Genomic DNA, 14,965 nt, shown 5'->3' on the forward strand with positions numbered 1-14,965 from the left:
CTTTTAGACTGTAGCACTTTGGACCAAGGCCCTCAGTTGGTCTTATGCTTTTGGCATGAAGCCCTCTGTCTAATGGATGTTCACACTTTTATTTCCTCCATGTACCACCACTAGACAGATGGGCAGAGAGAGAGGGTGAACTAAGTATTAGAGCAATACCTACAGTGCTTGGTTAATTACCATCAAGATAACTAGTTCTCCCTCCTTTTTTATGCCGAGTTCTCATACAACAATGCTGATTATGCCTCCACGAGGCAGAGTGCCTTCTTTGCAAATTATGGGTTCCAGCCTTGCTTTCACCTAGCTGTGCCAGCAGCCTCCCCGAACCCAGCAGCCGGTGACTGAAACCAACAAATTCACCATATACAGGAGAAACTTAAGGACCACCTTGAAGATGTGAAAAGGAACTACAAGTATGCAGTTGTTGACACCAGGAAGACCCAGCTCTCATGATGGGTCAAAAGGTCTGGCTTGCAGCAAAACACCTCTGAATGAATAAGCCATCCCATACGCTAGACCACCAGTTCCTCAGACCCTTCTGGATTTGTAAGCAAATCAACCCTGTCATTCAAATGGCAGCTCCCTCAATCTCTTGAAAGTTATTAAGTTTTCTGTGTATCCCTCCGGAAGCATTACAAGATGGACCCCTTTCTTGATTGGTCCCAACAGCTGCCCCCACCAGTCCAGGTCCAAGAGTATTTAGTCCATGCTATCCTGACTCTAAACTGCAGAGGGGGAGAGACTGTACTACCTAATCAATTGAGAAGGTTAGGGTTAAAATACTCTGAGGAACCTGCTGCCCATGTCCATGCCCCTGACCTGCTAAAAAGGTTTCATCAAGACCCCTCAGATAAACCAGGCCCAGTGCCCATCTGGAGGAAGGATGCCTCTGGAGAAGGGGATGATATAAGGATACAGGGACTAGAACCCAGGTCTTAAAAATGTAAGATGGCTGACAGTCTCACAGTGCTACCAGGAGGCCCTAGTCAGGAAGCACCATGAAGAATAGGTGCTGCAGGAAGTACTGCCCGGGAGACCCCGAGTGGCAGTACCTTGTGGCCCTCTGATTGTTCAACCACCCTATTTAACCCTGGTGGTTGTCCCAGAAAATTTTCTGGACAGCCACACAGACTTTGGGCCTGCTGCAACTCCAGACCTCACCTCGTCTCCTCATTCTGGTCTCCAGTCCCAGCCTGACCCTTGCTTTTGCCTCCTGACTCTAGCCTGGTAGCACCTCTGATATCCAGTCTCCGATTCCAGCCTTGTACTATCTGTGGTCTCCGATCCTGGTCTGACTTTGATCCTGACTCTTTGTATTGAACCCAGCTCCAGTGATTTCCTCCGACCCCTGTTCACTGGTTACCCACCCTGATGTGTGGACCCCAGCCCAGCTGTGACCGCTAGATCAGACTGCCTATGCCCTGGTCCCTTACAACACATTTGCTAGACATGCACTAATCCAGGCTTCTGCTGCGGATTCAGCAATGGGATCTGCAGTACCGCAAGCGTCCTTGCTGCCTGCTTCCTCACACCCACCTCCAGTCTGAGCTCAGCTTGCCCAACAGCCACATGTGGAACACACATAGGGACCAGGACTTGAAGAAGAAATGGAGGTTACGTACTGTAACTGGAAATTCTTTGACATGTGTGTTCCCTATCTGTAGTGCACTACCCGTCCTCCGTCCCCTCTGCTTCGGATCTGATTAGATTCGCAGTAAGGAGAGGAACTGAAGGGGCAACGACCTGCACTGCCTCTTATGCCCTTGCTTGGGAGAATGAGGAGACCTACTGCACATGTGTGGGCCAACGGACACTGCTTGTCAAAATCTCGCACTTGGGCATATGGTGTGCAGCATGCATAATCACGTGTTGAATAGAGATAGGACCACACATCTCAAAGAACTTCCAGTTACAGTAAGTAACCTCCATTTCTTTCAAGTAGACTTTTCTGTCTCAAGTTATTTGTATTCATTCCATAGTTCTAAGGAGGAATTTCCTGATTTGGAATCTACGTGCTGACTCCCAAACACCACAAGGGGAGACTGAGGAATTGGGAATACTTGCAGAAGCATGTTTTTTTTTCAGAATTCCCTGCTAGCTTATCCTTTAGTCCAATAGATCACAGAGACTGCCTGTTCTTTTCCTGATTCTAATCAGGTGTTTTGCTAAATCTGTTCAGGGACTGTATATTCTCCCAGAAGATTTTGGAGACAAGTGGCTCTCCCTAGAGTGGATTTTAGTTATATCTTCCTCCAAAAAAAATATACTTCACAGGGATTTCTAGCATATGCTTAAAGGATCCCCTGGGTAGTCAACAGGAGTCTCTTGCATGGAAGCTTATTTTATTTCAGTGCCGTGCTGTTTGTTCATTTGTGTGCCCACATTAGTTATTTGCTGACTGTTGGAGTTTTTCCTGAGTAAAGCCTGCAGGAATTGGCCCTTGATCTGCCTTTCTTTGATTCTATAACTTAGTAAAAGACATTGTCATTCTCAAATGTTTTATACTTCATTTTATTGCTTTTATGTTTTGTTTATACTGTTGTATAAATTGAACTACACAGTATTAAATTTTCTGACCACCTGAAGAGAAATAAAATTAACTATTGTTGAAAAGAAAACATTGACAACCTATTGAAAAAATGTTAGATAAAAGATCTCTTGTTAAAATTACTTATGCTTTATATTTATTTGCTGTAATGCAGTTGTTGAAAGTAATAATTTGGGATTAGGAATTCCATATAAAAATATTACAACATTTTTCAATTTTTACAGGTGTAACACTGTCAAATGCAATGGTAAATGCAGGTCTGACATCGTTTAAAAAAATTGAAGATGCAAATACAAGGGAACTTGAATTGGTATTTAAAATTTTACATGCATATTTATATAAGGAAAATGCTAATGTTTAATACTTAATGAGTTATAGACTCCAATGTTTTAAGTGGTTTATTCTTGTTCAGTATCACACTAGATTAAAGAAATATGCAATTATCTGACAGAGGTCGTTGATTTTTTTCCTGAAGTTGGTTATTAAGTTGACGTTTTGCTTCAATTATAAGTTACATGTTAATTTTACTGACATTTTTGTATTACTATATGGGGGAAGAGAGATTCACCCTAGACCTTTCCACTAACTAAAAGAATAATAGCTCAAATTCAGGAATTTCATCATTATCCTTTTAGTAGTGGAAAGTTATAGAATGAAATCCTGGCCCCACTGAAGTCAATGGCAAAACTCCCATTGAACCTCAGTGAGGCCAGGATCTCACTGCAGATGTGGAAAGATGTGGGATTAAATTTTGCTGGGCTCCTGATGCACAATTTCTTTGGCATTTTTGCTTCTTAAGTGTGATAGCATCCTCTCCCCACAGGTGTAAGGAGCTCTTTGATATCTCCAAATGGTGTGGACTTCATTAATACTCTTGTTTTGCATTTGGGAATTTGTTAGATCTTAATATGCCTTCTCTCCCTGTTTTTTCCCCCTGGTTACTTGTGTTTCATCATTTAATACATTAAAGTTTAGGACAGTGTAGTACAGATACCTAATGTAGGCGCTAGAGGCAGCTTTTCGAGGTCTGGCTCTACTCTGGAGAGGAACAGCAGTTTGAAGCATTTCTGGCCTTTTGGTTAGGTTGCTATTCAGGTTACCATTGGAGGTAGGGAGATTGGAATTTTATTTTTTATTTTTTTTTTAATGACTCAGGTGGCCTTACTTGGTTCATTGTCCTTGGTTTAAAATTTCTCTCATACATAGTTTTTATAGTATGATAAAATAATAGTAAAGTTGCAAAGTCAAGTACTCCAAAGTCAGAAAATGCCAGAATTAAGATTGCTTGTGCAACCTTAATTTGTCTCCCTTTTGTTTATGCATTATGATACAATATTTAATTATATGATCACATATTACCTTCTCTGCAGAATCCCTGCCACATTTAGTGCGGTACTGCCTGGCTAAGGCAGGCTATTACCTACCTGTTCTGACAGTGCTGCGCCCTGGAAGTGGCCAACAGCAGATCTGGCTCCTAGGCGGGGGGGTCAAGGGGCTCTGGGAGCTGCCTGAGCACCAGCTCCGCACTCCCATTGGCTGGTTCCCGCCCAGTGGGAGCTGTGGGGGCGGTGCCTGCGGGCGGGAGCTGCGTGGAGATGCTTGTGCACCTCCACCTAGGAGCCGGACCTGCTGCTGGCCCCTTCCGGCGTGCATCGCGGTTTGCAGTGCCGGGACAGGCAGGAAGCCTGCCTTAGCACTGCCGCTGACCAGGAGCCACCCGAGGTAACCCTGTACCCCAATCCCCTACCCCAGCTCTGAGCCCCCCCAAAATCTGGAGCCCCTTCCTGCATCCCAAACCCCTCATCCCCGACCCCACCCCAGAGCCTGAACCTCCAGCCCAGAGCCCTGACCCCCTCTTGCATCCCAACCCCCTGCCCCAGCCCAGAGGCCCCTCCCACACTGTGAACCCCTCATTCCCAGCCTCACCTTGCAGGCCTCACCCCAGCCCTGAGCCCCACCCACACCCCAAACCCCTCATCCCCAGCTCCTTTGGGTCATGGGCATCAACAGTTTTCTTCAACTGGGTCACCAGAAAAAAGTTTGAAAACCACTGTTCTAGACAATACCCTGCACTACACAGCCCTGATTCAGTCCAGAGGAAGTCCATCCTGTGCACTGAATGAGGCAGGGGTCTCAAGGAAAAGATATGTGGTCATGTAATCCAAGACCATATCGTGAACCATATGCACAAGAGTGCCAAATTAAGATTGCAAAAGATGACTTTTTGTGTGCTTGACTTGGCAACCTTTTTGTTCTGTTAACATAGTTTTTGTGTGTAATTTCCTAGATTTTTTTTAAAAAGCAAACTGAAAAAACAAATACCATCATGTGTGTTCATATTGACATCCAAATGGTTCATCAACAGGGTTAGAACCTCTAGATCCCCAGCGCTGACCTCTGCCACTGAAGCCAACAGAGTAAATGATAGCAGATGATAACCTACTCTTGCTATGTGAACCAGCACTAGAGGGGGATAAGACACATTTTACCAGTATTTCATAGATAGTTGCTCTCTTCGCCTGTTCAGTCCCAGTCTCCACACCTCAGGCTTCTTGTCCCAGTCTCCTTGCTCAGCCAGTCCCTCCCTTCCCCCCTCCAGCTCTTAGTCCCAGGCTCCAATTAGTCCAAGGCTCCCCCCAGATCCCAGTGTCAACCCACAACTGCCAGTCACTGTCTCTCTCTCCCCTTCCCCCACTTTCAGCGTCAGTGTCACCAAGCTCCTTGTTACAATCTACTCCTTTCCTTCCCCCTGGTCTGGCTCTTGTTCTTTACGCATTCAAGTCAGGCAGCTTGCTCTCTCATGCTGCCTGGGCTTAGCACAGGGTCCTTGAGTGCCCATGAGAGGCAAGCTCCCTGTTCTCAGTTTTGGTGCCTGATCCTCCCCACCCCGCCCCCGGCCCATAGCAGATAGGAGCAGCAATTACAGAGAAAGTGTTGTTTCACTCCTGTATTCCTGTGTTCAGGCATGCTCTGTTCCTGTTTGGGCATGGTGCATGCCTAGTTTGGATAGCACTAGGAGCTGTGCGGGGACGGAGCAGTTTGACCAATGTACATGGCAGAGGGGCATTGCTGGCACATGATGGCATATATCACATTGAACCTGCACATCCACCAATGTGATATGTGCCAGCAATGCCCCTCTGCCATGTACATTGGTCAAACTAGACAGTCTCTACGTAAAAGAATAAATGGACACAAATCAGATGTCAAGAATTATAACATTCATAAACCAGTCAGAGAACACTTCAATCTCTCTGGTCACGCGATTACAGACATAAAAGTTGCTATATTACAACAAAAAAACTTCAAATCCAGACTGCAGCAAGAAACTGTTGAATTGGAATTCATTTGCAAATTGGGTACAATTAACTTAGGCTTGAATAGAGGCTGGGAGTGGCTAAGTCATTATGCAAGGTAACCTATTTCCCCTTGTTTTTTTCCTAACCCTCCCCCCCCCCACCCCCGGCGTTCTTGTTAAACCCTGGATTTGTGCTGGAAATGGCCCAACTTGATTATCATACACATTGTAAGGAGAGTGATCACTTTAGCTTTAGATAAGCTATAGATAAGCTTTAGATAAGCTATTACCAGCAGGAGAGTGGGGTGGGAGGAGGTATTTTTTCATGCTTTGTGTGTATATAAAAAGATCTTCTACATTTTCCACAGTATGCATCCGATGAAGTGAGCTGTAGCTCACGAAAGCTTATGCTCAAATAAATTGGTTAGTCTCTAAGGTGCCACAAGTACTCCTTTTCTTTTTGCGAATACAGACTAACACGGCTGTTACTCTGATCCCTAACACAAAGGCCACTCTTGCCAAATGTCAGTTCCCTGCTCCGAAGTCTGGGGGTGATAGAGCTTCTCAAAGAAAAAGTCACCAGAATTCTTTTGACATAAGAAAAAAAGCTTTGTTTTGCAAACCTCATTCTTGGAAGAAGATGAACTGTTTTAGCTGAAACATTTACCCTCCTGCCCAAAAAGTTCAGCCTGTGACAGACACCAAAAAATGGAAAATTTCAGCCTAATGGTTAAAGTTTGACAGAGTTTTAAGTGACTGAAAATAGTGTCTTATAATTGAAAATGTCAGGAAACTTTAATAGGTGGTGCTACTAGCCTATAACATTAGGACAATGTACATTTCCTTAGGGCAGAGGTTCTCAAACTATGGCCCGTGGACCACCAGTGGTCTGTGAACTCAATTCAGGTGGTTCGCAGATAGTTTCCTCTAAGGTGTGCGCCTAGGCAGCTGCACACAAGACAGTGAAGGGCCATCCACCTAATTAGTAGAGTTGCAGAGGCATGGGTCCACAATTAGGTGCCTGTACCCGGGAGAAGACACACATGTAAGGTGAGGTGGTGGCCTTGGGAGGAATAGGGGATAGGTGGGAGAGGTAAGTGAGGTGAGAAGAGGGGGTAGGGCGAATTTGGGATGTGCAGGGGTGCAGTCGCCAGAGAAAGAGGCGACTTTCCCCAGCCCCAGGGGTGCGGCTGCCAGGGAGAGATGGCCCTCCTTCCCAGGCTTAGCTCTGTGGCTACTGTGGCGGGGAAGAGACCCCCCCACCCTCCTTCCCAGTGCCAGCTTGAGGGCTGCTGCAGTGTGGGAGAGAGGGCACATCCATCACATTAGAAAAGTAAGATTACTGATATTAAACTATGAGTTGTGTGCTTTTATTTATAGAACAAAAAAACCCGTTTTTTTTTTACGGTAGTTAGCTATCAGTACAAACATTTGGAAAGACCATTAAGTAGTCTGCCGAGACCCTCAGCAATTTTCAAGTGGTTCACAAAAAAAAAAGTTTGAGAACCACTGCCTTAGGGGAACCCCTGTGGATGCTGGGTCATCTAGTAACTTCTTTTTATTGTGGTATTGCCAATCCTGCATCTAAAACAACTCCTTTCTCCTACTCCACAGTAATGTAGAGGAACTATGGTCCTTCCAAAATGACAATAGACGCTCTCGATGGTCCCGAAACACTTATTTGTATGAAATTATGCTTGGACCTCCATATATGTGCTATCTCAGTTTTCTCTCAAGAATAGACCTTACCCAGGACTAGGGTTCCCCCGCCCTTACTCTGAATAGTATAATTTATCAGATAAAGTTGTTCATATTCATTCTAGCGTGATCTGATCCATTTTAATGGAGGCAGTCTTCTATAGCATTTTTTTTTGTGTGAGCGGAGGGGGTGGGGGACTAAGGAGTTTAGTAGGTTCCAAGTTCCTTGCCTGTTGAGGATTATGAGAGAGGTGAGAGTCAACCTCTGAGAGACTATTCTGCTTGTGGCTGAACAGTTATTGTACATCAGAGCAACTGATATTTTTTCTTGTCAATTCTTTCCTGGTTGGTGAAGCAATAACTACTTCCAGTTAAGACATTCCTTCATCAGGATGAGGAAAGAAGAAATTATACCATCCCTGGAAAATAATTATCCCTCTTTAATAATAAGTACAGTATTTGCAAATTATGGGCCAAATCTTCAAACGATATGGAAACCTCCAACTTCTTTGATATTAAGGGTAGTTGTAGGTGATCCTGTGCATTCTCTTGTTAAACTTGTTTATTTGGAAGTTATTTTTATTACTGGTAAAACATGATGACTTGTAATATATCAGAAATAAAACTAAATATTTGCAGATTTTAAACAGACATCCTCCTTTTGGAAACCAAATAAAAGAATCTGTGCTACACCTGCCAAAATATGAACTTGGCATTGAACAGGTAAATTCTTCCAATTGCTTTACTGGGTAATGCTTTTTATGATTGTTTTGCTTTAGAATTCTGCTAACATAGTAAAAATAAAATGTTTCAATAAAATATTACAATAGTAAATGTGTAAGTTCCACATCGGGGAATATGAAATGAGGCATGCCCTCTTCAACCTTTCCATGTGTTGTTAAAGGCCTGCCCATTTAATTTATATATATTGTGTGTTCCTAACATTGTTCTTTGTGACCTCTCTATGGCCACACTCCACATTTTAGGAAATATTGTCATAAGAAATCAAATGTTCCTGAAACACAAGTTCATTCAAAGACTTCTTGAGTTAGTTGTCTACATTCTACACAAAATATCTGATCTCTTTCTTTTCTTGTTTCTTCTGTTTGTCAGCAACCTTTTTATGTTAAAAGATGCGAAAGGAGACAGTTCACCTATTGATCTAGCTCTTTTGAATATGTAAATCTGACAGCTCTCTTCCATCTTAAATATCAAACATGAGGCAAAAAGAGGTCAATAAGAACTTTTTTCTGTTTTTAGATATCAGATTCAGGAACATACAGAAACAATAGCTGATTAGAATCAAATAATTGATACCATGCATATCAAAGGAGTCATGACCTAATGCTTTGGGTGGGAGACAGGAAATCCTGAATTCTGATACTCACTCCCTCTGTGGTGTTGGGCAAGTCACTTAACCAGTCTGCCTCAGCTTTCTCATCTGCAAAATGTGGATAATAACACTTAATTGCCTCATAGAGTTGTTAAGACAATTAGTTACAGTTTGTACTTTGAAGATGAAAAACTTGATATAAGTTTAAAGTGTTATGACTATTATAATAATCAATTCCGTTTTAGTCTGTCATTTTGTAGATTAGCACAAGTACTTGAATAATGTATTAGTAAGTCTAAAATCCTTTTCAGAAGGAAAAGTTAACAATGATAAATGCTGCACAAAGATCGGCCTGCATTATTAAAGTTTTTTTCTCCTATAAAATTGAAGCAAGAAGTATCTAGTTTTCTTGCTTCATCCCCAGACATATTTACATACGAATTAATAGGAGAAAAGGAGGATTTTTCTTGTCTTATTCGGTATTCTTTCCTGTGAAGCTAAGATTTTGACACATGTATTTGTGTCTGATGCATTTTTTGTTTATGCCAACAATAGAGGATCAGTATTTAATGTATTTACTCTTTTTCAGCCAAGATTTATTGTGATTATATTTTAATTTATATAATCCAAATTGGACCCATAATAGCTGATATCAGTAACTGAAAAAAACCAAGACATCTCAAATCAGCATTTGAAATAGCATTATATTGTTTATGAAAAATATACATACATGTAAAATACACTTTGTTTTTACCATAAGTTTCTCCAAAGCAATTATTTCCCATATTTTCCATAAAAATTCTTCAAAATTACGGGCACAGTTCATTTTTTTAGAATTTGGTGATCATGTTACTGTCTTCCATTAACCACTGATTAATCTTTTAAATGGTATAATTAGTACCCAGCTGTTAAACTTAGTAAAGGGATACGGAAGCTTTGACTGTTAGATTACCAACGTGAGCCAGACTGAACTATGCAGTGTTGTAGTTGTCAGTCCCAGGATATTAGAGAGAGAAGGTGGGTGAGGCAATATCTTTGATTGGATCAACTTCTGTTGGTGAGAGAGACGAACTTTTGAGCTGCTGCTTCTACCAGACCTGAAGAAGAGCTCTATGTAAGCTTATGCTCAAATTTGTTAGTCTCTAAGGTTACACAAGTACTCCTTTTCTTTTTGTAAATACAGACTAACACAGCTACTACTCCGAAACCTATGTAAGCCTGAAAGCTTGTCTCACTCACGAACAGAAGTAAGTCCAATAAAAAATATTCCCTCCTGCCCCTTGTCTCCCACATAGAACTGGCAGTTGTGACTGTAAGTCATTATAATAGGAAGGTTCTTTAGGGGTTTGTGAGAAAGAAGTTGATGGTCTCAGTCTAATTTGTCATGAAAAAAGTCCACTCTCAAAACTGCCATGATTAGCACTCATCATTGCAGTCTTAACATTAGAAAAAGAATGGAGACCGAACTAGCTTCACTCGCCTAAAGTAGTCTCCTTCTAAATCAGACAGATACACATTCGAATGAGGAACAGGGCAAGTGCTGAGAAAGCTTGCCTCGCTGCTGTCTGTAATGAACTTGTTATTTGGGTGAATGGAATAATAGTTGATTCACTTGCATCACCAGTCTGACATATTTTGAAAACACTAGGATTACTTAATAAAGTTCTAGTAAAATAGATATTTTATAAATTCCATATTTCTAGAAAGCACCTGGTTTAAAGACTGTAAAACATGTTGAAATGCTAGTAGAAACAGGGCATGAATCTTTATTTCTGGTGTTTGAACTCCAGCAATGGATACATGAGGAGCATTCATATCTATCTTTGGATTTACTAGTAAACAGACTGTTCCACCAGAAATCACTGGTGGGCATCCCTCATAGAATCAGGTTTCTATTTTCCTTGGCAGTGAACAGAAGGGGTTTTTCTGTGCTGTTCCATTCATCTTTGGCTAGAAGTGCAGAGCATCTTTGAACAGTCATTCAAACTTAGAATCTCGGCAATGAACTCACGATGATCGCCCTTTCTGATTGTGGACAAAATAAATGTGTGTTCTGTTGAAATTGCACCTGTCCAAATTGAGCCTTTGTTCTTGGTGTACAAATTCATGAAAAGGAGTGTGGCTTACTCTGAAGTGTTTTTACTGGTTATATCATTTTATGTATGATTTATTTTCCTAGCTTGCAAAATATAATGATACAGTGGCTGAAATCTTAGTGACCATCATATTAACAAACTTTGAACAACTTCAGATTAAGAGAACTGCACCAGATTTTCACTATGTAACCTTACTCATAGGAGATGCTGATAATCAAGTGGTTTTTAAACAGAAAATTATGTAAGTGTGATCAGTCATGTTATTTACATCTTTAGGAATGTCATTTTGTATTATTTCCATGAAGAGTCAAATAATATATAGTTGGTGTAACATTTTTTATATTAATGAGACTAACGAAATATCTGTTATTTTAGTGGAAGTCCTGCTGCAAATGGATTCCCTAGGCCCTATTCTCTCTTGCTCTGTGTCCTGTGCAAAATGCGTATAAAGTGCTTCCTGATTTCGTAGCATTTTACAGGTGCTTTGCACTGGTGTAAATGGCTAAACAAGGCGCAGTCCAAAAAAGTCAGTCCCCTTGCATATATCATGCCATTCTAAATATCTGTGCAGTTGTGTTATCAATTTTATTGATTATATTGAAGCCAAAAGCATCCAGTTTTAATATAAATACACAAAATTTACATTACTTAATGCTTACAGAAAGGAAACTTTTTGAATTGTTACTCATGAAAATTAGGTACTGAATTATTTACATAGGCAGCACTTGCCTACCTTCCCTACACACGTTTTTTTCACCTGGCGGAGGAATTAGACACTCTCTCTCCAGTTGGATGAGCTGTACATGAAGGGAATGGGAAACAAAGAGTAAAATAAATCTTCTCCAACTAAATGACCTGCACCTGGGTCCTGATCAAGTCCTCACAAAGAGGAAGGCGTGCTCTTTCCACCTTGCAAAACTGGAATGTCATCTCAGGACCCTGGCTATCTTAGGGCTGCATCCCTGAAGGCACATCCTATTGGAATGTTTTTGAGACCCCTCATCAATTTGATCCCCTGAATCAAAACTGCTCTATGGTCTTTTACCAGATTTCCATACTGCTAGCATCGCAAATAACGTGACTTTTTTTCATAAAATGTTTACCACTATCTTACTGTCCATTGATGGACAGTATATATAATCATTATATTATTATATGTTGCAGGGATTCTGTCTTGCTGAAAAATGGAAATTGGACTAAAAAAATTGAAGCGAAAAGAGCTCTTAAATCTGAGGAACTTAGTATAAATTTAATTAGCTCTGAATATGGTAGGTTTATTGATATGATTAGTACTTTAAAATATACTTTTAAAGATGTTGAATAAATAGTGAAACCAGTTTCCTTTATACCAACCCAAAACTTCAATAAAAATTAATTAATTATGAGATTTTTTTTCTAATGTAACTGTTTCATGTTAGTGTCATATACGTTGCAAGTCATCTCTCCTTGCTCCCTAGGATTTAACCTGAGCCCTTCTCCCCAAAACTCTTTAGAAGACGACTCCAAAACATTTCAGCCCATACTTATCCCCATCCATCCCCAAAGTTTTCCAATCTCCTCTCCATCAGTTCTGAGCCACATACCAATTCATCATATCAGATTTGCCTGATTTAACATTGATTCTCTTAATGGCAAATCGCTCCTTGTCTTTAACCTTGTGTAAATGGTAATATAAGAAAATATTTTTCAATTTACATAAACATTTTTGTGTTCCATTTCTAAAAGTTGGGGTGGATATTCAGCAAAACTATACAGCCTTTTACTTAGGACCAAAAAGGTTTGGAAATGAAGTGGTTTTACAAAGAAAATTAGAAGCTGAGTCTTCACCTATGTATCATGCCTCTTCAATAAGATCAACAGGAGCGAGAAAGGATACAGGTAATTAATAATACTCTAAAGAATAGAGTCCCATATCCTGCTCCTGTTGAGGTCAATGGACGTTTGGTCAGTTACTTCAATATGAGCCGGACTGGGCCCCATATTTGTTCATCTTTCTTCACTTTTGGGTAAAATGTTGTATGAAAACACACTACAATATATTAAGGAATTTAGTGTACTGTGGCTTTGAATCCAGTATAGACAGTTGTGACTATTTCCATCAAGTCACAACAAGGGCATCAAGTGTTGCTGTATTGGCTCAATAGGTAGTGAAGTACGTTTCCATAGGGAAATGAATTAGGGAGAGAAGTTGGACATCTAGTACCTCATGCCTTCAGAGTTTTAGGGTGGTGTTGACATGATGCTCACAGCTTTTAGTGGGAACAGTTATTGCTTTGCTATGAAAACAGTCTTAGCAACCCAAAGAGGAAGTCTCTCTGACAAACAAGAAGCAGTTGACTTTTTTGACCCAAAAGTTTTTTGAGGGTGAACAAAAATCTAGTGTCATGGATGACTTTGTTCCTTTTTCTCCCTGAGAAACCCTCAATAAAATCAGTGAAATAGAAAAACGGCAGCATTTCTTCTTCTATTACCTCAGGAGGTGCCTGTAACCGAGAGACCACCTACATGAAACTTGGGAACAGAGAATGCAGCCATCACTGTAAAAATAAAGATGTATGTGGACACGACTGCTGTGAGTTTCATGAAACCTCATTATTTCTAACATCTAAATTCAAAGGATCTAATTCCCTCATTTACACAAGTGTAAATTAGGATTAATTTTGTTGATATTAATGGTGACATTGGTATAAAAAGAGTACACAGCAAGAGAATCATGCTTAAAATGTCACTATGATGCAATCTAAAAAGTAAAAATTATTAATAAATAACTGCAGTATAATTATTCTGTAGCGAATACAACGAAGAGTAATATTTTACAGAATTTGATAGCAATGTCAAGCTTTTCATATTTTTGTATGAAAACAAATGCATCAAAAATTGTCTCTTATAAAACATCTAAGATGAAATCTTAGCCCTGTTGAAGTCAAAATTCCCATTGACTCAAATGGGGCCTGTATTTTACCCCTAAAATTTAATCTGAAGAATCTTCAATTCCTTTTCTTAGGTAAAATTGGAGTTTCACAGAAATCTGAGTTAAAGAGAGATTCAAAGTTTTCTTCATACCTAGCTGATTTAAGGAACAGAAATGCAATTTCATCAGTTCCCCCAGTCAAACGACTAAAGGTTCGTTTTAACACACGTTCCTGAAAATTTTTTTATTTAATCTTATTTATTGAATATATAAGTATTATGGGTTGAAGGTATTTTGTTAATCACATACAGACACATAGGATCAAATGTGTCCCATTGCTGTGAAATATGGAAATAGCAAAGGAACACAAAAAAGATAGGAAAGGCCCAGTAATCTTGGAAGGGTGTAGTTGCTAAGTTGTATGCTTCCCATGAGCCTGTGGAAGCCTTTTTCTGCAAACACTGCCTGATTTGTACTCTGCAGATTTAGGAAAGTATGGTGGACTAAGTAGCAGGCATAGCTGGAAGCCACCATTCTATGTGGCAACCTAGGGAAATACTACCTGAAATTATAAGTAAAAATTAATACTGGTGTCCTGAGAGAATTATGCTGCCAGGGGAGATGTTAAGAGTAACATTATTTTTAGATTCTTAGACTCTACAAAGTATCAAGGCTAAGCGCTTTGCCCCCTGGATGTGCCTGCAAATCTCTCTTCCCTATGGGAAGAATGTAGCATCTGAGTTTCTGCAATGCTTATTTCCCCCTCCTTGCAGTTTTTTCTGCAGTGGAGGATGATTTGGCCCATAGATAACAGAGAAAGAAGTGTGGTTAACAGTCTGGTCTTGCTGAGATATTTGCATTACTCCAAGATCTCACTGGCTAAATTGAGTAATGTGATTTATAAAACTTTTTAAAAAATCTGTTCCATCAGGTAGCTGCACATTTCATGCATTAATTCTATAAAATATGAATAACAACTTTCTTCCTATAGTGGCTTCCCTATTTTTTGGAAAGTGCAAGTGGTGTGATGCAGACTATTTAAAATACAATAATACACTAATCATCTGTAATAATTTTTTTT

The 14,965-nt window shown here is 40.3% G+C and overlaps 1 protein-coding gene across 1 annotated transcript in view; it reads left to right on the forward strand.

Annotated features, from left to right (window-relative positions):
• HFM1 (helicase for meiosis 1) overlaps window positions 1–14,965 on the forward strand; it is a gene marked incomplete at its 3' end in the record, with an annotated part of 112,893 nt that overhangs the window by 76,028 nt on the left and 21,900 nt on the right. Inside the window, exons 22-28 of the mRNA XM_084638080.1 lie at window positions 2,773–2,858; window positions 8,184–8,267; window positions 11,057–11,214; window positions 12,138–12,241; window positions 12,699–12,851; window positions 13,450–13,545; window positions 13,978–14,096. Of these exons, the coding sequence (XP_084494206.1) occupies window positions 2,773–2,858; window positions 8,184–8,267; window positions 11,057–11,214; window positions 12,138–12,241; window positions 12,699–12,851; window positions 13,450–13,545; window positions 13,978–14,096 (800 nt within the window). The remainder of the gene's footprint in view (window positions 1–2,772; window positions 2,859–8,183; window positions 8,268–11,056; window positions 11,215–12,137; window positions 12,242–12,698; window positions 12,852–13,449; window positions 13,546–13,977; window positions 14,097–14,965) is intronic.

Source organism: Lepidochelys olivacea (genome assembly GCF_965140295.1).
Source record: "Lepidochelys olivacea isolate rLepOli2 genome assembly, chromosome: 8".
In the NCBI taxonomy this organism is placed as follows: Eukaryota; Metazoa; Chordata; order Testudines; family Cheloniidae; genus Lepidochelys; species Lepidochelys olivacea.